At 47.0% G+C, this 21644-nt stretch overlaps 1 protein-coding gene across 1 annotated transcript in view; it reads left to right on the forward strand.

The window, feature by feature from the left end:
* Positions 1–21644, forward strand: part of asap1b (ArfGAP with SH3 domain, ankyrin repeat and PH domain 1b) — a 73839-nt gene that overhangs the window by 21398 nt on the left and 30797 nt on the right. The window contains exons 2-9 of the mRNA XM_080020258.1: positions 1465–1537; positions 2807–2952; positions 6275–6349; positions 7357–7406; positions 7991–8120; positions 11858–11943; positions 20169–20244; positions 20478–20564. Of these exons, the coding sequence (XP_079876384.1) occupies positions 1465–1537; positions 2807–2952; positions 6275–6349; positions 7357–7406; positions 7991–8120; positions 11858–11943; positions 20169–20244; positions 20478–20564 (723 nt within the window). The remainder of the gene's footprint in view (positions 1–1464; positions 1538–2806; positions 2953–6274; positions 6350–7356; positions 7407–7990; positions 8121–11857; positions 11944–20168; positions 20245–20477; positions 20565–21644) is intronic.

A 21644-nucleotide genomic window follows, 5' to 3' on the forward strand; every position in this document is an offset into this window, starting at 1 on the left:
TGACCGGTTGAACTTAGACCGGAGACGGTGTTGTTACTGAGGACTTCATCAGGCTTTTAACGTGAAAAGGCTGACGCCGTCGGCGCCGCTGTCTTCAGCGCTGAAGGCGTCAGCGAGATGGCCTGGACGGACGTTCAGTTCCAACCCGCTCCGATAAGAGGGGGAAGCTCCGGAAGGTGGCGGCTCCCGGCTCCAGAAAGCCGCTCGGCCCCAGAGGTTGGAGCCGACCCACTGGATCTGCAGCTCCAACAGCCACGGAGCTGAGTGAAGTCAGCTGCTGCGGCGCCCGGACGCAGCCAAGCCACGGCAGGACGGGGGAACCTGGAGCTTTCCACTTCGGTTTCATGGCGATGCCACCGTGCAGAGCCCATCTGGACCCGTACATCCTGACTGTGGAAAGGCTTTGGAATTGTTTGAGGAATCCCAGCATTAATAATCTTAATGTAGGAGCGGAGGGAGGGAGGGAGGGAGGGCGTCTTTACATTTTTAATAATGTTCTTCTTAAAGAACTCGTTGAAGGCTTTTCTGCAGCACGATAATAGAATGAAATGTTCTCCAGTCTGGAACACGGTGCACAGCGCTCCCGCTTTGTGGCTGACCTCCGCCCTGGCCTCAGTGGATCTCGGATGTCATGGTGTTTTTACCTCCCCCAATTTAGGCGGCGATGGCATTCTGAGCTTCTGCTTTTTTCCATCTTCATTTAATTGGAAATGAAACAATGATGTGTTTACTGACAACGGAACATGCTTCTCATCTATCTGAGAAAGACAGGGCCGTGAATATACGTAAATGGTCCTTGCGTCATAGAGATATTAAGGTAAGGTAGTAGAGATTTGACGATTGTGAAATTCTGGACCGATACAGACACCGATGTTTAAAATGAACAATTTAGCCGATAGCGATGTTTTCCTGGTTCCCCTGCTTGAACGCAGCATCACTTACAGTTTTCCCAGTTCCATGAATGCAGCGTCACTTACAGTTTTCCTAGTTCCATGAATGCAGCGTCACTTACAGTTTTCCTAGTTCCATGAACGCAGCATCACTTCCTGCTTTCAGCACTGTGTCCGCGTCTTCTACAATCGATGGCGGATGGCGTTGTTCTCTCGGACAGATTGAAAAAAAAAAAAAGAAGGAAAGAAAGAAGCTAAACGAGTCGGTGAATATACTTTGGTGGCCGCTAATATACCTGGGTGCCCCGCCCAAGTAGAGTCTGTGTGTAGGAAGCACCAGATAAACATTGGCCACTGCCATCTGTGAATGTCAACTTATTTGCCGATGATGGTCAACAAGGCAGATATCGGCCGATAAATGGGGGCATCCCTATTAGAAAGTACTTTATGGATCCTCCGTCGGAGAACTTACTGCATCATTTTGTCTTCATCATTTTAGGCGGAAATGTTGTTTTGACCCAAACCCTAAATGTTGAAATGTGTCTCAACGTCTCCATCCTTCCCCTTCTCCCAGGCGCTGGACCAGGACAGAACCTCTCTGCAGAAAGTCAAGAAGTCCGTCAAGGCCATCTACAATTCAGGACAAGGTGAGCCAGCGCGGGGCTAAATATACCAGCACTCAATGTGCTGAGCAGATGGACGCGGCCCACAGCCGTCCAAGAAGGAACGGCAGCGGAAACCTCCCAAAACATCTCGGACGAAAACCTTCTTCTGTTTTTTTTTTGTGTTATTCCTCCTGAATATTCTGTTTGCGTGGCAGATGGGGCTTTACGCCCGAGCTGTGACCGAGATGTGCGCCTGTCAGGAGAAGCTGCCGCGCCTCAGCCGTCGACTTTGAAAAGCATCTTCCCTTTAGGTTTCCAATCCCTTCGTTTAAAAAAAAAAAAAAAATAAAAAAGCTGCTTCTCTAGATCCAATGTAACGACCAGGACAGATGGAGCCCGGTGGAGTGAAACATCCCATAGTTTCGTATAAACAAAAAGAAACACACATTGTTACTGTATATCGTCAGTATGAGAACAAACTATCCTCCATATACTGTGTTAATTCATAATCATACTGTGTAATGTAGATGTATAAGTGTGCAGCGTTGACTTTGCAGCCGTTTAACAGCACTGCAACAACACCGTCACCATGGCAACAACACTCTCAACATAGCAACACTATCCACAACTCCATGCATCCTGTGCACGTAGCAGGAGCTTTATCCTCTCCTCTCAGGGAGCGACATCTTCTCACTCATTTAGACTAAAGTCCAGAAAATGTAAAAGCGGCACATTACAGCCACAGACGATGATGAAATATGAAAAAAATATTAATTTCACATTAAAAGAGTGTGTGTGTGTGTGTGTGTGTGTGTGTGTGTGTGTGTGTGTGTGTGTGTGTGTGTGTGTGTGTGTGTGTGTGTATGTGTGGAATCGTTAGTTTCATGCAAATACTCAAACTGTAAAAGCCGCCAAATTGAACCGAGAGTAAAACCCAAAACTACTGACATTGACATTTGGAGTTCTAATCTCCAGCTGCGTTGCAATGACATTTCACTGCATATAATATGTATGAACGTATGTATGTGACAAATAAACCTCACTACTACTATTATTACTACTACGAATGAGATTGATGTGACATGCACAGTTTACGTACACTGTGCATGTACTGTCACTTGTAAGAACACATTTCATGGGTATTTGTTCACATCCAACTGAACATTTTGGATGATCACGGTTCCATGTTGCACCGTGTGCACAGTGCCCCCAAACCCTACACGGGTAAAGCCCCTCCCTCCGCCCCCGCTCCATCCCCTGTCGGCGAAGGTGCCGACCTCTGACCCCCCTGCTGTGCTTTGCTCCCCCCAGACCACGTCCAGAACGAGGAGAACTACGCCCAGGCTCTGGACAAGTTCGGCAGCAACTTCATCAGCCGGGACAACCCCGACCTGGGCACCGCCTTCGTCAAGTTCTCCTCCCTCACCAAGGAGCTGTCAGCCCTGCTCAAGAACCTGGTGAGAGCCTCCACCTGAATTTATAGAAAGAAAGAAAGAAAGGTAGTACTTCATTGATCCCCCAATTTCATTGAAATTGCAGTGTCCCAGCATCTCACATCCACTAATAGACACTTAATGTTGTTGCCCCGGAGCCTACGTCACCACCACACCGTACAGATTTGATATCTTACATTTTATATTAAAAAGAGAATATTTTCAGTTGTTTCTGTGATATGCAAAATGCATAGTATCACAGGAAGTGATGACGCTTGACTATTGATTTTTTTGGGTTGTCGTAAAGATTTTTCTTTTTCTTTAGCTAAAAAAAAACAAAAAAAACAATGCGATGATGCCACTATGCTACTGAATTATTTCCCAGAATCCTCTGCTTCTGCCTCTGTGCATGAAGCGGAATGAGATGTAGTAGATCTAGTGACGGTTTAAAGCCACGTGCGCGCTCTCAGCTCCGTGCACGCCTCCCCTTATCTCCTGCCGTGGATTTCCCCGACACGGCGTTGAATTCCATGTCCTGTTTGAATCCTCTGAGCGCCATTGTTGTTGGAAGAACCATCCTGTCTCTCTTCCCCCCGCCCCCTCTCTCTCTCTCCCTCTCTCTCTCCCCCTCTTTCTTTCTCTTTCTCTCCATGACTCCCTCTCCCCCTCCCCCTCTCCCTCCCTCCCTCTCTTCCTGTGTGGCTGGCAGTGAGATTAGTCTCCATAAATACACAGTGTGTGTGTGTGTGTGTGTGTGCGTGTGCGTGTGTGTGTGTGTGTGTGTGCGTGCGTGTGTGTGTGTGCGTGCGTTAATACCTTCTTAATGCAGCCACCTGTTGACACCACCTACATGTTTTCTGGTGGTGAAAGTCAGACGGTGTAACTTCTCCTCTCAGTCGCTTGTTTCACAGATTGACCGCTGCTCTACTCTTTCTCTACAATGTGTGCTGCAGCTCGACCCTCCCTCTGCTCTGCGTATACTCTACTGAACGATGGCAGACGGTATCTTACGACGATTTCATTCGTTAATCGAATACAAAGACATAATGAGACATCAGATATCATCATTGATTTGATGTTTATCTGCTTGTTTTCATCGTCAGAATGTGACGTCGACACCACATGTAGGTCTGTGAAACACCAAATGAGTACTGATGTCGACGCCCCGTCCAGCGGATGTTATTGACCCGCTTGTAAAGATTGGACGGGATGCACGGGACGTCGTTCAGGGAATTTGGTTCTGGAAACGCAAAAATACCCCCAACAAAAAGCACGATGGGATGGATGGTCCTCACATTTGAATCGCTCCTTCTTGGAAGTGCTGGTAGTGGGGGAGGGAGAGGAGGCTGGGACTCGGGGATGATTCACACTTCTCTGGTCTCTCGGTGCGGTGGCATCACCGCCAACACACGGTCAGATGGTGATCCAGGTTCGGAGGCGAATGCGCGATTATAAATAAAACAATATGAGACGTGAGAGGTCTGGGACATGCCAGGTCTGTTTGGAAAAGCTGGCCTCTCCGTCTCTTATCAAACTTAACATTACATAAAGTACTTCGTCCTTTTGAATCTCAACTACAATATTTATCATATTTTCTTTTAATTCATAGACACAGATTGTCTCCTAATGATTTCGTGTAGAAATGGTGATATAGTAAAATGTTGTCTTTAAGGATTGTTGCAGTAAAGTACTGCAGTTTTCTGAACTTCATACCCCGTTCTGGATGCTGTCGTCACCACCTCACAACGTCCATCATCATCATCGTGATGATTCTCTTACGCGTCTCGTGTGTAAATAACCTCTGAAAGCACCAACCCTCATCCCCCTGGAGGTGTGCGATGCTCTGTTAGTACCGCGGCTATTAGATCATACGAGTTCTGCTACGCTGCCGAGCGCAGAGCAGCGCCGCTCGGCCTCCGTCCCGACGCTGGCGACGCTCTTGATGAAGAGGCTCTGCTCCGACGCTGCCTACTCCGTCAGCTGCCTGCTCCGTCAGCTGCCTGCTCCGTCAGCTGCACCTGGCTCCATAGCGGGGCCTGTCTCACCCAACCAACTGACCCCCATCGTCTTGTAGAACCCTGAGGATGCCTCTACTCTACTCTGTCCCTACTCTACATCTACTCTATCTGTACATCCCTCTACTCTTCCTGTACTCTACATCTAGTCTTCCTCTATTCTACTCTGCTTCTACTCTACCTCTGCTCTACATCTCTCTCTACTGGATCTATACCTCCCTCTACCACAACTCTACCTCTAGCTGTACTTCTACTCTACCTCTACTCTATCTCTACCTCTACCACTACTATGCCTCTACATCCCCCTACTGTAACTCTACTCTACGTCTACTCTACACTAGCTATACTCTATCTCGACCCTTACTCTCTCTACATCCCTTTACTCTACCTCTACTCTACATCTAGTCTACCTCTACTCTCTCTCCTCTACCACGACTCTTACTCTCTCTACCTCTACTCTCTCCCTACTCTACAAATATTATGCCTCTACATCCCCCGACTGTACTTCCACTCTACATAAACTCTACTCTACCTCTACTCAACATCCTTCTATTCTATGTCTACTCTACATCACTCTCCCTCTACTCCACCTCACCCAGCCTACACTCTACCTCTACATCACCTTTACCCTGCCTACACTCCACCTCCCCCTGCCTACATTCTACCTCTACTCCACCTCCCCCTGCTCTACAATGTTAGAAACGTCACATCAAATGGATTGTGTATTATGTGAGTAAGTGTCCATCAGATCGGTTCAGGCAAATGAGCGGTCTACCCAAATGTTTATGTCCCAACGTTCAATGTCAATAAATGTTTCTTGCTCATCAGATGGATGTGTTATGATGGATGTGTTATTACAGTGTAATAAGCTCTTACTACTAAACAAAAAAAAACAGTTCAACCGTTTATTGCAATTATTTGTACTGCAGTTATTTGCCAACCACAAGGTCATGGTCCTGACACCCGAAAAGCAACCGAACACCGTAGAGAAGCTCCAACACAGGTTCAGTCCAGACAGTGTGGGAAGGGTGGAGTCTGGGTGGTGCTGGGTTTAGACATGCACGCCAAACAATGAGATCAAACTGGTTAACGTCCTTGATCACGTGACCAATCTGCTAATGGCCGGGCTGGCCAGAAGACCACCGCGCCCGTTTCGATGATGTGGATTCAGTGTCTGAAACCTACCGGCTCTCAAACACTGCAACAGGTTCCATGTATTGTACCAAAGCATCAAGGTGCTGGAAAAAGTTTGTTTATGCACATTGTAGGTCCTGGAAGATTGCTTGAGTTTGACACGACGCTCCCTTCATGTTCTCTTCCCCCCCGTGCAGCTGCAGAGCCTGAGCCACAATGTGATCTTCACCCTGGACTCGCTGCTGAAGGGGGATCTGAAAGGCGTGAAGGGGGTAAGGTTCAACTCTCCCTCCACCCCTCGTGGGACGGGTCTCCCCATCGGGACTGACGTACGGAAGGAGGAAGGGAGGGGTGGAGACAGGACGTCCTGTCAGCCCGTCCGTCTGTTCTGCGTGCAGAGAGAGAGGGGTGGTGGAGGAGGAGGAGGTGGAGGAGAAGGGGTGTTTGGCACCAGGAGTCTGCCTCTCTGCTTCTGGTTGAAAGGTCCTTCTGTAAATCTCGAGGGAGTAAACAGTGTGTCAGTATCACGCTTGAGGCGGGGGCGCTGAGTAGACGGGTCAGGGACCCTGTGGGGGGCGCCGTCTGGCCCGGCGTCCGGCCCGAGGCCTGAGGCCCAAGGCCCGAGGCCCGAGGCCCTCCGCTGGACGCCCAGCTGCGGATGAGATCAGCAAGCCGAGGTCCTGTGAAATTCCCCCCAAAAACGTGAGGGAGTGTCCCTTTAAGGAAACATAATTACACCATTAAGTTCAGCCTCACGCCTCACTGCAAACCACACTGTGCTTATTTTGTATAATCGTGTGTTTTCTGGCAGAGTTGTATAGAATAGGGTCATTTGACAGTTAATATGATCACATGTTCTTTTTGGAATCTCTGCCACTTCACAGTCAAAGACTTTTTCTGTTATAAGAAGTCATTAGATGAGGTGTTTTGAACCTGATGCAGTGCTTTATTTCAATATTAAAATACTCTTATACTGTTGTATATCAGAGGTTTTATCGTTAATATTAGTTTAATAAGTACAGTATTGGTGTGTGTGTGTGTGTGTGTGCGTGTGTGTGTCTGTGGTGGTAAATTAGTTGTTTGTCTGTTTGTGTGTCCGTCTGTCTGTCTGCATGAGAATGACAAATGGGACAGGAAGTTAAATATATATATGTTAAATTTTGGGATCGTTCAGCCAACCACCCGACAGGGATCCAGCCCTGCACATCACCCCGTCTCCATGGCGACCAGCCCGTGGTTTACTGATGCCTGTTCTCTCTCTCTCTGTTTCTCTCCGCAGGACATAAAGAAGCCCTTTGACAAGGCATGGAAGGACTACGAGGCCAAGTTGTGAGTGTAAAATTACCGCCTAACACAGGGGTTCCCAATCTGGGGTCCACGCCCCCCTAGGGGTCTGTGACAGAATTGCAAGGGGTCTGCTGTAAAATTGTAATGCAATGTAATAAGAGACCTTTTCATTTTAGCCCTTTTAACCGTAACTCATTTTCACTATATAGACTTTATAATATTGATACTACATTTACCTATATTGTACATCTACAAATTATTATCAATTTTACATCTTGTTCATAGAAATATCGATCCATATTCTTTTGCATTTTTCTCATTTATATTAATTACACAGTACTAGTTTATAATAGTCATAGTCATAAAATATATTTATTTGTTTTATTTTTGTTATATTTGAAAATTGTTGTAAAATTGTTATTCTTATATATTTTTTAATAATAATGACAAATATACATGAATTCCAGTTTAGTTGTGTAGTACTTACAGTTTTACAGTTTTTTCAGCCAGCTTCAGGCAGCCCCCCCCCCCCCCCCGAGTCCTGGGAACCAAACCTCTTAGTTTTAAAGTGATGCTCCTTGTCGGGCTCCAGTAGAAGAACCTGTCGTCTCCCTCTCTGCTTACAGCACCAAGATCGAGAAGGAGAAGCGGGAGCACGCCAAGCAGCACGGGATGATCCGCACCGAGATCACCGGAGCCGAGATCGCAGAGGAGATGGAGAAGGAGCGACGCCTCTTCCAGCTGCAGATGTGTGAGGTCAGTGGAGACAGACAGACAGACAGTACAGAGTGACAGACTTACTGAGAGAGAGACGGACAGACATTCTAAGAGACAGACGGACTGAAAGACAGACTGAGAGTTGGACAGACAGTACAGAGAGACAGGATCTCAATATTGTTTATGAATGGGCTCCTATGAGCTCCAAATCCCATAATGTGTTATTTTCCTCTATAATTCTCACAGGTGTCATAGGTCATAGATAATTGTTGTTGTCATGTTGTTCGGGCAGGACTAAAACTGAACACTCATTTGTTTGATTACTGATGAGAACCAGTGAAAATGTATTTACATCCATTATATCAACTACTAAACATTACACTTATTGTATTTATATTATAGAACTACGTTACCCACAATGCAAAATTTTTTTAGGGCAGAAGACAATGCAAACGAAAAGGGGCGTTGTTTATTTTTGGAAGCCTAACAAACTTAACAACCATAATAATAATAATAATAACAATAATAATGATAATAATAAAATTAATAGATTGTATTTGTATTTCGCTTTCCCCTATGCTAAAATACACTTAACATTAAAATAACATGGAATAAATGAATGCAATAAGTAATAATAATAATAATAATAATAATCATAATAATAATAATAGTAACCTTTATTTGTCAAGGCAACATGCAACTCAAAGTGCTTTACCTTAAAAGGCCATCAAATGGTAAAAATAAAATTCAAATTGTGGCTCAGGACATGTTACCCTGGTTCCTGGCCGTGGGAGGAGTGTGGGGGTGTTCACTGTGTGGAACGCAGCGTGGGCTCCAGGCTCCACGGCAGCACATTTAACATTATTATTATTTATACATTTGACTTTCTGTTATGTAACTGTTATCTCCGCTGCAATGGGAACAGGGTTTTCTTCACCTTTATTTTATTCTATTTTATTTTTTAGAATCTTTGCACCAAAATATATGTTGATGGATCAGGGAGTCAGAACACAGTCAGTGGTAGAGGTCATTAACATATTCATAAGGTGTACTTAAGTAGGAATAAGAGTATAAATACACTAAGAAACAAGAAGTGTTCTGTTTCAACAGGTATCCAAAGTAAAAGGACTCGTGTTAACTAAGTGTTTCTATTTTTAATAAATATTAATACTATTTGTAAGAGTTTCAGATAAACAAACAGTTCAGTGAAAAGGGAAATATGTGAAAGGACTCCACACAACGCTGTCTCGTAAAGAAATACATTTCATACATGTAAACGTCATGAAATATTAAAAATCAATATAATAAAAACAATAATAATAATCTTTATTTGTTTTGTTTTGTACCTTTCATACACAAGATGGAACTTAAAGTACTTTACATGAATAGAACAATTCAATACAAGTAGTGATGATGATGATGTTGATAATAATAATAATAATAATAATAATAATAACAAAAAAAACACGCAAAATGCATTAAATAATAATAAAAAATTATATAAGTTATAAATAATAATACAATAAATAATTAAACTTTCAAAGTTAAAAAATAAATTATAAATAACAATTTAAGAAATAAATATATGTGTATACATTTATACTCAATTTCAGTTTTGGGTGAATTTACACCGAGACACTGAAGCATCACGATCATACCTATGTGAATTAATTTTCAAGCAATATTCCTGTTGAGTTATTAGTCGAGAACAATAACCAAATTCTAAAGAAATATTAATAAAAATAATTAAATATAAGATAAATTAAATATAAGAAAGAAAAGATGCCTCAGAAAGAGACGGATTCAGTTCTGCTCATCCTCTCTAACCTCATTCCCCTCTCTCTCTCTCTCTCTCTCTCTCTCTCTCTCTCTCTTTATCTGTCTCTCTATTGCATTCATGCTCTGTCTCTTTGTTGCTGTTGCGTGCTCTCTCCCTTCATCCCTCGCTCCCACCTCCCTCCATCTCTTCATGCTACTCAGCCACCACATTAGGAGTTGCTCTATCTCTCTCCCGCTCCCCTCTCTCGCCCCTCTATCTCTTTGTCTCTTGTCTTTCCGTGTCTCTCTCTCGCTCTCTCTCTCTTCCCCCTCTATCCCTCACTATCACACTCTATCTTTCTGTATCTCCCCTCTCCCTCCCACCCTCTCTCCATCAATTCCTTCTCTCTCTGTCGCTCTCTCCCCCTCTCCGTCATACCTCTGCCCCCGTCTCTCTTTTCTGTCTCTTGTTCCACGTTGTAAAGCCGCGTTGAGCTCTGAGCGTTGCTTCTCATTCACACAAAGAGACAAAACAAACAAGCGCACTCAGCACACACACACACACACACACACACACACACACACACACACACACAACCCTCAGAGCGCTCTCTGACACACAAAAGGAAAATTCATTCACGCACATATATGCAACAGACATTAGAAAACAGACACACACACACACACACACACACACACACACACACACACACACACACACACACACACATACAAGCAAGCAACAGACATACACACACACACACGTAACAGACACGTACACAACAGACATACCCACACACACAAAACGGACATCAGCAAACACACATTGTATACTGTATACACACACATACCAGACATGCATGCGCGCACACACATCAGACATTAGCAGACACACAACAGACATACACACTACCTCTCAGACACCAAAACAACACACACATTCATACACAACACCCAACAGAACATGAACACGCATGCTGCAGAATCACACACACACACACACACACACACACACACACACACAGCAGTGGATTAGGCCACAGGCAAAGCTGTGCACGTTGAGCTGTGCACGTGGAGCTGTGCACGTGGAGCTGCAAAAGGTCTTTAGCGTCGGCCACGGGATCAGATCAGATTAAGATTATCTCTGATTCTCTGGTTCATTTGTTTGGCGGACGCTCCTCCACTCCATCCCTCCATCTCTACTCCTCTACTCCTCCATCCTTCCATCTACTCCTCTACTCCTCCATCCCTCTATCTCCACTCCTCCGTCCCTCCATCTCCGCTCTGCCATCCCTCCATCTCCACTCCTCTACTCCCCCGCTCCCAAAAACACTTGGTTGCATTCTGCAAAGAAGCCGTGTTGACCCTACTGAGTGGAAAGAAGGAAAAGTAAATAGGTAGATGGATAGAAGGATAGATGGATAGATAGACGGATAGGTAGATAGATACAATAAAAATATAAAAAATAAAATGGCAATATACGTAAACGTGGTAATATAAAATAAACCCAACAGTTAAAAAAATCAAACCTAAAAAATAATAATGAAATAAACATAATAAGAATTCAAATAGAAAAAAGAAAATGGTGATATGCAATAAAGCTGAGGAGGTGTCACCTGCTTGAGGTGTTCCCTCTGCAGTTCATACTTCTTATCATATTATCAGGCAGCGTCAACAACACACTGACAAATCTAACATAAAAAAACAATTTAGTCAGAAGCTTACTGGGTCTGTAGTTAAAACAACTTCAGTAATTAGAAGATGACATTAATACATAACGCCAGAACGCTGGTGACTCCACGCGGAAGAAACCGTTGATATGTTGAGGATTATTTTCAGGGTTATTTAAGAATTATTTGAGCATTGTAGTTCACGACTATTTGAGGCCAATCATTTGAGAGATTTAATCATGAAAAATGTGACGTCTGAGAAGATATTGCGAGTTGTATCAACGCAGTGTCATAATCCCTGTATCGCTGTGATGGTTAATAGTTCCCAAATCCCTCTCTGCCTCGCAGTACCTGATCAAAGTCAATGAGATCAAGACCAAGAAGGGCGTGGACCTTCTCCAGAACCTGATCAAGTACTACCACGCCCAGTGCAAGTAAGTACTGAGCCCTCCAGCCCCTACCTCCCCGTGGGTTCCCCTCACGTGGGCCTCCTCCCATCCCAAAAAGACACGCACGCTAGGGTTGGACACTCCTGCCGATGCCCCTGAGCAAGGCATCAGTCCAGATTTGGAGCACGTCCCCGGGCACCGCTCCTAGATACGTCAGATACTAGATGGATCAAATGCAGCGAAACTAATGCCCCCCCCCCCCAGAGGGATTAATAAAGTATACAAAATAAAATTTAAAAAAAGGCAGAATTGTTAAAAATGGATGATTTGACGCAGCTAATGTGATGGGAGAAGGAGAAACCCTGGAGCGACGTCCGGACGATGCCATGGTCAAAAGGGGAGGAGCTTTTAAACCCCGCCTCCAGCGCTCTCATTGGTCTGTTGAGTTGGTATTTGAGCAGACACTATGTGCCTTGAAACAAGAGGAGTTGTGGTTTCACAGGTGGGATGTGATGCGTCCTACAGGTTTGGGCTATCGATTGGCCCAAGCATCGGGGACCTTGGTCCAGCCTTTCTACTTCTTTGAACTCTGCCCCCTGAAAGTCGACGGCGACACGGCTGCTTTGCTTTTGGGTTCGGCTCCATGACTTTGTGCGTCAAAGTCCATGAAGGTTGAACTCGATGATTTACTTTGCTCCCAGAGCCCCAATGGGCTGGTCACGGGGACGGCATAAATTGACCGGAATAAATTGAATTTGCTGCAAAGTTTCACTTTCCCAGATGCTGGTGTTGATGAGGCCTTCACATGCACACACACACACACGCACACACACACACACGCACACACACACACACACACACGCACGCACGCACGCACACACACACACACACACACACACACACACACACACACACACACACACACACACACACACACACACACACACACACACACACACACACACACACACACACACACACACACACACACACACACACACACACACACACACCCTTGCTTCCTGTCCTCCAGGGTTGCAAGTGCCTGGGTCTGGACTCTGTCTCGTTTCAGGCTTGACAGTGTATCGACTCCGTCTCGGAGCGTGTGGACTGCTCATGATGTTTTACGACTGGTCGAGGCCAAAATTTGACTTTTTTTTATTTGGATTCTTGAAATGATTGTTGTACATCTGAGTCGACATCACCGTCTTAACATCCTGGAAGGGACACGGACTCTTTAGTCATGGACTAGATGGGTGTCTGTCTTGGATTCTTCTCGGTACAACTCCACCTCCCTTCTTCAACCTCCCTTCTTCCACTTCCCTCGCATGATTCACAGAACTATGGGATGCAGACAGGGGCAGAAATTACAGGGGGGTGGGGTGCAAGGGGGTCCGGACCCCCCCTTCCTAAGAAGAACAGAGTTGTCCCCCTCAATATATCATTGTAAACATAACTATATAATTTAAAATAATATAAAATGATGCATTGAAACACTTGTGGTAATTATAGACACAAAACAATGTTTTTCAGTTTCCAAAGACCGTGTCGCCCCCTCACATGCCTCACAGTGGTTCGGTCCACCGCCCTCCCCAAAAGCCCACACACACCCTCGGTTGGAGCGTCTGTGGAGCGGTCTGTGGAGGTGGTGGTTGACCTCCAGCCAGTAGCTACGTTGCAGAGCTCACCCTAAAACAAAGGATGTATCAGACGTGTTTCTTAACTTCAACCGCTCAGTAGAATACAAGACGTTTACGCTGGAACCAGACTGCGTTTGGTTTGTTCCATCACCTCGCGGTTGAACCTCGTGCGTCAGCGCTGCCGCCATATTGGCACAGGGTGGCCCCGCCTCCTGATGCATGGGGGAAGAGCCCAAGACCCCCCCCCCCCACCCCCACTTCTTCAGCCAAAGTTACGCCCTTGGATGCCGAGTCATATTTAGCTCTTAAATATGCAGCAGACGTCAGGCAGATTTGAGCTGACAGCCCTGTGGTTTGGTGGGTAAATAGCAGCAGAACACGCCACTCAGCGAGGCTTCGGCAAAATGACCAATTTCCCTCCGCGTTGCTAGGTCCAGTCTAAACACTGGAGCAAAACAACCTCTTATGTGGTCGTTTACTCAGCGCGGCCGTGACTACGACACTTTGTTTCTGCTTCTTTGTTTGGAAATGAGAATGTTTTTTGCAGTAGTTGGAGTTACTTTCTAAAACAGGGAACACTTTGTTGGCCAATGTAAATAGCCATACAGTAGACTGTTTTTGTTTGTGACTTCTACAACAAACTAGTTCAAAATATATTAGTTCTCCATCATATATACATTTGCAACAGGGGTCTAGTTTTTTGGGGGGATATATTATCCTCAACTTTGAAATGCATTCACAGAGACAGAATCCTGGAGCCGATTTAAAGCTGGTGACTGTACCGCCCGCCCTAAATGATGGCAACAAAGGAGCTGGGGTCCCAATTAGGGACAGTGGAAGTAAACTAGTTGAAGGAGGCAAAGTGTCCAGGAGGAACCAGGAGAAACCAGGAAACTAGGACCAAGCAGTCGGAACAAGGAAGAACCAGGAGGAACCAGGAAACTAGGAGGAACCGGGAGGAACTAGGAGGAGATTACATTTACATTTACATTTAGTCATTTGGCAGACGCTTTTATCCAAAGCGACTTACAAGGGAGAATAACATTCAGCTACATTGCGACAGAGATTAGTGTAACAACAACATTGGTGTAACAATAAATACTGCAAGGTGGTGCAAAGTAATTGTCGATTAGGACAGGAGGTACTCACTGAAGAGCTGGGTCTTCAGGTGCTTCTTAAAGACAGAGAGGGAGGTCCCCGCTCTGGTCATTTTTGGCAGCTCGTTCCACCAACGTGGAACTACAAATGAGAATAGCCTGGATTGCCGTGGCTGTATGGCCGGCAGAGCCAGGCGACGCTCATTTGACGAGCGCAGCATCCGGGGGGCAACATGTGCTCTTACAAGAGCATTTAAGTAGGCGGGAGCATTCCCAACAATCACTCTGTAGGCCAGCATAAGAGACTTGAACTTGATGCGGGCGGCTACAGGTAACCAGTGGAGCTCGATGAGCAGCGGAGTGACATGTGCCCTCTTTGGCTGGTTGAACACCAGTCGCGCCGCCGCATTCTGTATCATCTGAAGTGGCTTCACCGCACAGGCCGGCAAGCCTGTTAAGAGGGCATTGCAGTAGTCGAGACGGGACATCACCAAGGTTTGTACCAGCAGTTGAGTGGCATATTGGGTCAGGTACGGCCTGACTTTTCGGATGTTGAGTAGTGCGAAGCGGCAGGACCGGGAGACTGCGGCAACATGGTCCGAGAATGTCAGTTGGTCATCAATAATGACACCAAGATTCCTTGCAGCCTTGGTAGGAACAAGAGATAGAGAGTCGATTTTAATATTAATGTTGTGATAAATACCTTGTTTGGCCGGGAAGACCAGCAGTTCCGTTTTCGCCAGATTTAGTTGAAGATGATAATCCTTCATCCATGTGGATATGTCAGCGAGACAATCCGAGATCCGCGTCGAGATAGTAGGGTCGTCTGGCGGGAAGGACAGATAGAGTTGAGTATCATCCGCATAGCAGTGATATGAAAAGCCATGTGAGCGGATGATCGGGCCCAGTGAGGTGGTGTATATGGCAAAGAGGAAGGGTCCTAGCACCGAGCCTTGGGGCACCCCTGTGGTGAGGTTGTGAGGCACAGACAGCTGGCCTCGCCATGTCACACTGAACGAGCGCCCAGTAAGGTAAGATTCGAACCAGGAAAGTGCACTGCCCGTTATGCCCATGCTTGAGAGTATGGACAGGAGTATGCAATGATTGACAGTGTCAAAAGCAGCTGATAAGTCAAGCAGAATGAGGACCGAGGATTTGGCAGCAGCTCTAGCAGTTTTTAAGGCCTCTGTCACAGACAACAGGGCTGTTTCAGTGGAGTGACCACTTTTGAAGCCAGATTGAAGTGTATCAAGAAGGTTGTTTCTTGACAGGTACTCTGTAACCTGTCTAGAGACCGCCCTCTCTAAGGTTTTGGAAAGGAATGGGAGGAGAGAGACCGGCCGATAGTTTCCTACTTGATTGGGATCGAGTGAGGGTTTTTTGAGCAGTGGTGCGACCCGAGCCGCTTTGAAAGCGGAAGGGAAAGTGCCGGAAGTTAGGGAAGAATTAATCACATGTGTGATTGCCGGGGTGATAGTCGGTGATATGGCTTGAAGGAGGTTGGATGGGATCGGATCTAGCGGACAGGTAGTGGGACGGCTACGTGTTAGTAGTTTAGATACCTCACTTTCAGCGAGGGGGGTGAAACCAGGGAACGATGAGCCTAGGGCTGGAGAAGACAGGTTGTGAGTAAGTTGTTTAGTGAATTGGCTGCTGATGGCTGCCACTTTGTTAGTAAAAAAGGAGGCAAGGCAGTCGGCAGTGAGGTTAGTAGCTGGGGGAGGTGGTGGAGGGTAAAGTAGAGACTTGAAGGTGGCGAATAACTTACGTGTGTCTGTGGCACCGTTGATCCTATCGTTGAAGAAGGCCTTCTTGGCAGCAGTGATGCTGGAGGAGAAGGAGGACAGCAGTGTCTGGTAGCTTGCAAGATCCTCAGTTGTTTTGGATTTGTGCCATTTCCTCTCGGCTGCTCTGAGGTCGGTGCGCGTTGTCCGGAGGGTGTCAGTCAGCCATGGGTGCGACTGGGTTGAACGAGCAGGTCTGGTGGATAGTGGACACAGGCTATCCAGACATGAGCTCAAGGTGGAGCAGAGGGAGTCAGTGGCATCATTAACCTGCAGAGAGGAGAAAGTGCCGTGGGGTGGAAGAGAAGAGGAGAGCACAGAGGAGAAGTGGGTGGGAGACAAGTTGCGGAGATTGCTGCGGATAGTAACCATGGGTGGGGAGGTGGGGGGTTGTTTTGGTAGCTTGACATTGAAGTGGATGAAGAAGGGGTCAGAGAGATGAAGAGGAGTGACCCATAGGTTGTCGGTGGTACAGCTCCGAGCAAGAATGAGATCAAGCTCTTTGCCAGCCTTGTGAGTCGGTGGAGTCGGGATCTGTCTTAGGTCGAACGAGCGAACCAAAGACAGGAAGTCAGCCGAGCTCGCACTGTCCAAGTGGATGTTCATGTCTCCGAGGACGAGCATGGGACACTCGTGCTCAGGGATTGATGACAGCAGGGTGTCAAGCTCATGTAGGAAGTCACCTAGTTGTCCTGGTGGACGGTAGATGACGACCACATAGGCTTTCACCGGAGCAGTCACCAAGACGGCGTGATATTCAAAGGAGGCAAAGTTGTTTAAAGGCAGCAGTGGATTAAATTTCCATGTGTTGGAAATTAGCAGGCCAGTCCCACCACCACGGCCAGATGGTCTGGATGTGTGGGAGAATGAGTAGTTAGTGGAGAGTGCAGCCGGGGTTGCGCTATCTTCCGGTTTAATTCATGTCTCAGTGAGAGCAAGGAGCTCTAAGGAGAGTTGGTTGGCATGACCAGAAATGAAGTCTGCCTTGTTAACTGCAGATCGACAATTCCACAAGCCAACAGAGAAGGAGGTCTTTGCAGAAGATGTTTGCTGCAGGGACCTGAGGTTACCCGGATTGCATCGGCGTATGGTATAACGACGCTTTCTGGGTGACCTTTTAGTTGTAGGGATGCGGTAGTAGCACATTTTGTATGGAGTGAGAGAAAGAAGGCAGGTTTGCCTTGTTCGGTGTCCTTGCTTCGGTTGACGTGCAGAGGTAGACGTGCGTCTTTACACGAGAGCGACTACAAATGGGCCAACGCTTGAAGCTAACGCTTCAAGGGCAGGACCATAAATAGGTGATAGAATACAGCTGCTCGTGTGATTAGGGTTGCACCTGGCTAAGAGCACGCCCACATAAGAGAGGACTTACCTGAATAGGGGGTGTGTCTGGAACACAAGCTTGTTGGCAGATCAGCAAATAGCAGTGAAATGTACAGAGTCAATCCAGTAGTCCAAGTTGCAATATTACAATACGAGCAGTGATACACTACACAGCAACCTCAGCACTAGAGCTCGACTCAGAGTTAGTTTGTAGTGCAGGGTATTTATCCCTGTCCAGCGGAAGGAGGACACGCCCAGAAAGTTAGACAAAGGGTTTACTGATTAGAGGGAGTTGCTTGGCTCACACCCTTGCTGATGGCTGAGCAGTTAGCAGCAGATATGCCGGTACTACCCTGAAACCAGCTAGGACAAAGTAAGTGCCAAATAAGACTGAACCAGCAATAATAACAAGAAAAACAACAGCAAGGGACAACAACAAACGACAACAATAAAACAGATTTAGTCAGTAATGCACTTCTATTTGACGTGCAGAGGTAGACGTGCGTCTTTACACAGAGCGTCTTCACACGAGAGCGACTACAAATGGGCCAACGCTTGAAGCTAACGCTTCAAGGGCAGGACCATAAATAGGTGATAGAATACAGCTGCTCGTGTGATTAGGGTTGCACCTGGCTAAGAGCACGCCCACATAAGAGAGGACTTACCTGAATAGGGGGTGTGTCTGGAACACAAGCTTGTTGGCAGATCAGCAAATAGCAGTGAAATGTACAGAGTCAATCCAGTAGTCCAAGTTGCAATATTACAATACGAGCAGTGATACACTACCATCCATCCAGTAAGAACCAGGAGGAACTAGGAGGAACCAGGAGGAGATCCAGAGAGACGGAGCCAGTGGAGCTGCAGGGAGTGCAGGGTCATTGTGGTGATTTGTGGTTGTGTGTCTTGCTGGAGGTGTGTGGCACTGACAGATCCATAAGGGACGACGGGACGTACAGAGCTCAGCAAATCTGGCAACCTGGAGCAATCAGGGTGATGCAGGGTGATGCAGGGTGATGCAGGCTGGTCCATGGTGATCCAGGATGATGCAGGATGATGCAGGCTGATGCAGGATGATGCAGGGTGATCCATGGTGATCCAGGATGATGCAGGGTGATGCAGGGTGGTCCAGGGTGATGCAGGGGGATCCAGGATGATGCAGGGTGGTCCATTGTTGTGCAGGGTGGTCTATAATGATGCAGGGTGGTCCAGGGTGGTGCAGGGTGGTCTAGGATGATGCAGGGTGGTCCAGGGTGATGCACGGTGAGGCAGGGAGAAGCAGGGTGAGGCAGGGTGATGCAGATTGGTCTAGGATGATGCGGAGTGGTCCAGGGTGGTCCAGGATGATGCAGAGTGGTCCAGGGTGGTGCAGGGTGGTCTAGGATGATGCAGGATGATGCAGGATGATGCAGGGTGATGCAGGGTGATGCAGGGTGGGGCAGGGTGGGGCAGGGTGGGGCAGGGTGATGCAGGCTGGCCCATGGTGATCCAGGATGATGCAGTATGATGCAGGATGATGCAGGATGATGCAGGGTGATCCATGGTGATCCAGGATGATGCAGGGTGATGCAGGGTGGTCCAGGGTGATTCAGGGGGATCCAGGATGATGCAGGGTGGTCCATTGTTGTGCAGGGTGGTCTATGATGATGCAGGGTGGTCCAGGGTGGTGCAGGGTGGTCTAGGATGATGCAAGGTGGTCCAGGGTGGTGCAGGGTGGTCCAGGGTGATGCACGGTGAGGCTGGGAGAAGCAGGGTGAGGCAGGGTGATGCAGGGTGGTCTAGGATGATGCGGAGTGGTCCATGGTGGTCCAGGGTGCTTCAGGGTGGTACAGGGTGATGCAGGGTGGTCTAGGATGATGCAGGGTGGTCCAGGGTGGTGCAGGGTGGTCCAGGATGATGCAGGGTGGTGCAGGGTGGTCCAGGGTGATGCACGGTTAGGCAGGGAGAAGCAGGGTGAGGCAGGGTGATCCAGGTCGAGCAGGATGATGCAGGGTGGTCAAGGGTGATGCAGGGTGATGCAGGGTGAGGCTGGGAGAAGCAGGGTGAGGCAGGGTGAGCAGGGTGAGCAGGGTGATGCATTAAACATGGACTGCAGCACAACGCTGACCTTAGAAAGACCTCCGATGTGATCTGCACGGTACTGACGTCTGGGTGTCCTGCAGGCAGTGTGTGTCTGTGTCTGTGTCTGTGTCTGTGTGTGTGTGTGTGAGTGTGTGTGTGTGTGTGTGTGTGTGTGTGTGTGTGTGTGTGTGTGTGTGTGTGTGTGTGTGTGTGTGTGTGTGTGTGTGTGTGTGCGTCCACCCACATTAACAGGACTTATTATGAGGACACACTCAGTGTCCTCATAAACCCAAATGGCTAAAAGTTTTGAATATTTTATGTGCATCCCCCTGATTTACTCTCACGGTGATTCTTATTTTGTGCTCCAGTTTCTTCCAGGATGGGTTGAAGACAGCAGACAAGTTGAAGCAGTACATTGAGAAGCTGGCGGCCGATCTCTACAATGTAAACAGACACATACACACACACACACACACACACACACACACCAAATCCCTGTTCATCTCCTACACTGGGTTTATTCCACTTCCTGTTGCGTGGGAAATACGTCTGTAGCTAGTTACGTGTGTGTGTGTGTGTGTGTGTGTGTGTGTGTGTGTGTGTGTGTGTGTGTGTGTGTGTGTGTGTGTGTGTGTGTGTGTGTGTGTGTGTGTGTGTGTGTGTGTGTGTGTGTGCAGATCAAACAGACTCAGGATGAGGAGAAGAAGCAGCTGACCGCCCTCAGAGACCTGATCAAGTCCTCGCTGCAGCTGGACCCAAAGGAGGTAAGCAGGCCAAGGATAGCCACAGCAGGGCTATACCACACCAAACCAGGCTACAGGGGGGCTGTACCAGGCTAACCAGGTCTGTGCCACACCAAACCAGGGCTATGCCAGGCCAAACTGTGCCACACTAGGTTAAACCAGGCTAGACCAGGAAAAAACAGGTTCACACCAAGCCAACCCAGGCTAAACCAGGTCAATCCATGCCAGACCCAACGCCCCTCGCAGGCCAGTCAACCATGCCAAGCCAAACTCAGTTGTTGCAGCTAAATCCCACAATTTCTTATTACTGCAGATCTTATTACAGTTCACTATGCTAACCATGTTAGCTCAATGCATGGCTGCAGAGGGGATCAGCTAGCCTAGCTCCTGTGAAGTGAAGGAAATACACCGTCCAGCATCTCAAACACTCAATCATTCAAGTCATACATCGAGCTTATTTCTGACGAGTTGAAAGGGTTGTAACTCTTTAAGAGGCTGATGATTCTAAAACAAATGGGTCTACCCAGGCCACGTCTCCAAGCTCCGCCCACCATGGCCTCTCAGCCTATCAGAGTGTCCTTTAGCCTGACGTAGCAGCGAGTGCCCAGTGCTGTACCATGCTGGTAGCCAGTGTGTGGTCGGCTTTGCTGGTAACCAGTGTTGTGCCTCACTGGGCGCTCAGTGGAGAGCCTCTAACTGACGTAGTACCACCGTAATATACACCACCCTAATATACTTTATACACCATCTGATACACTATAAATACCACCTTAATATACTGTATACACCAACCTAATATACTGTATACACCACCCCAATATACACCACCGTAATTTACTGTATACACCAACCTAATTCAAGATATACTATATATTACACCCTAATACACTGTATCCACCATCCTAATATACTGTATACACCAACCTTATATAAACCACCCAAATACCAAGAGCTGATTTTAAAAATTGTGTTATTTTTCAGTGAAGAAGTCTCTAAGTCTATAATCTGTAATGTAATGGTATTTGCTGGTGGACTCTGGTGGTGGCTTTAATATAATTAACTATATAAAATACTTATAAATATTTATAAACAATATTATTA

Source organism: Zeus faber (genome assembly GCF_960531495.2).
Source record: "Zeus faber genome assembly, chromosome: 19".
Classification (NCBI taxonomy): Eukaryota; Metazoa; Chordata; class Actinopteri; order Zeiformes; family Zeidae; genus Zeus; species Zeus faber.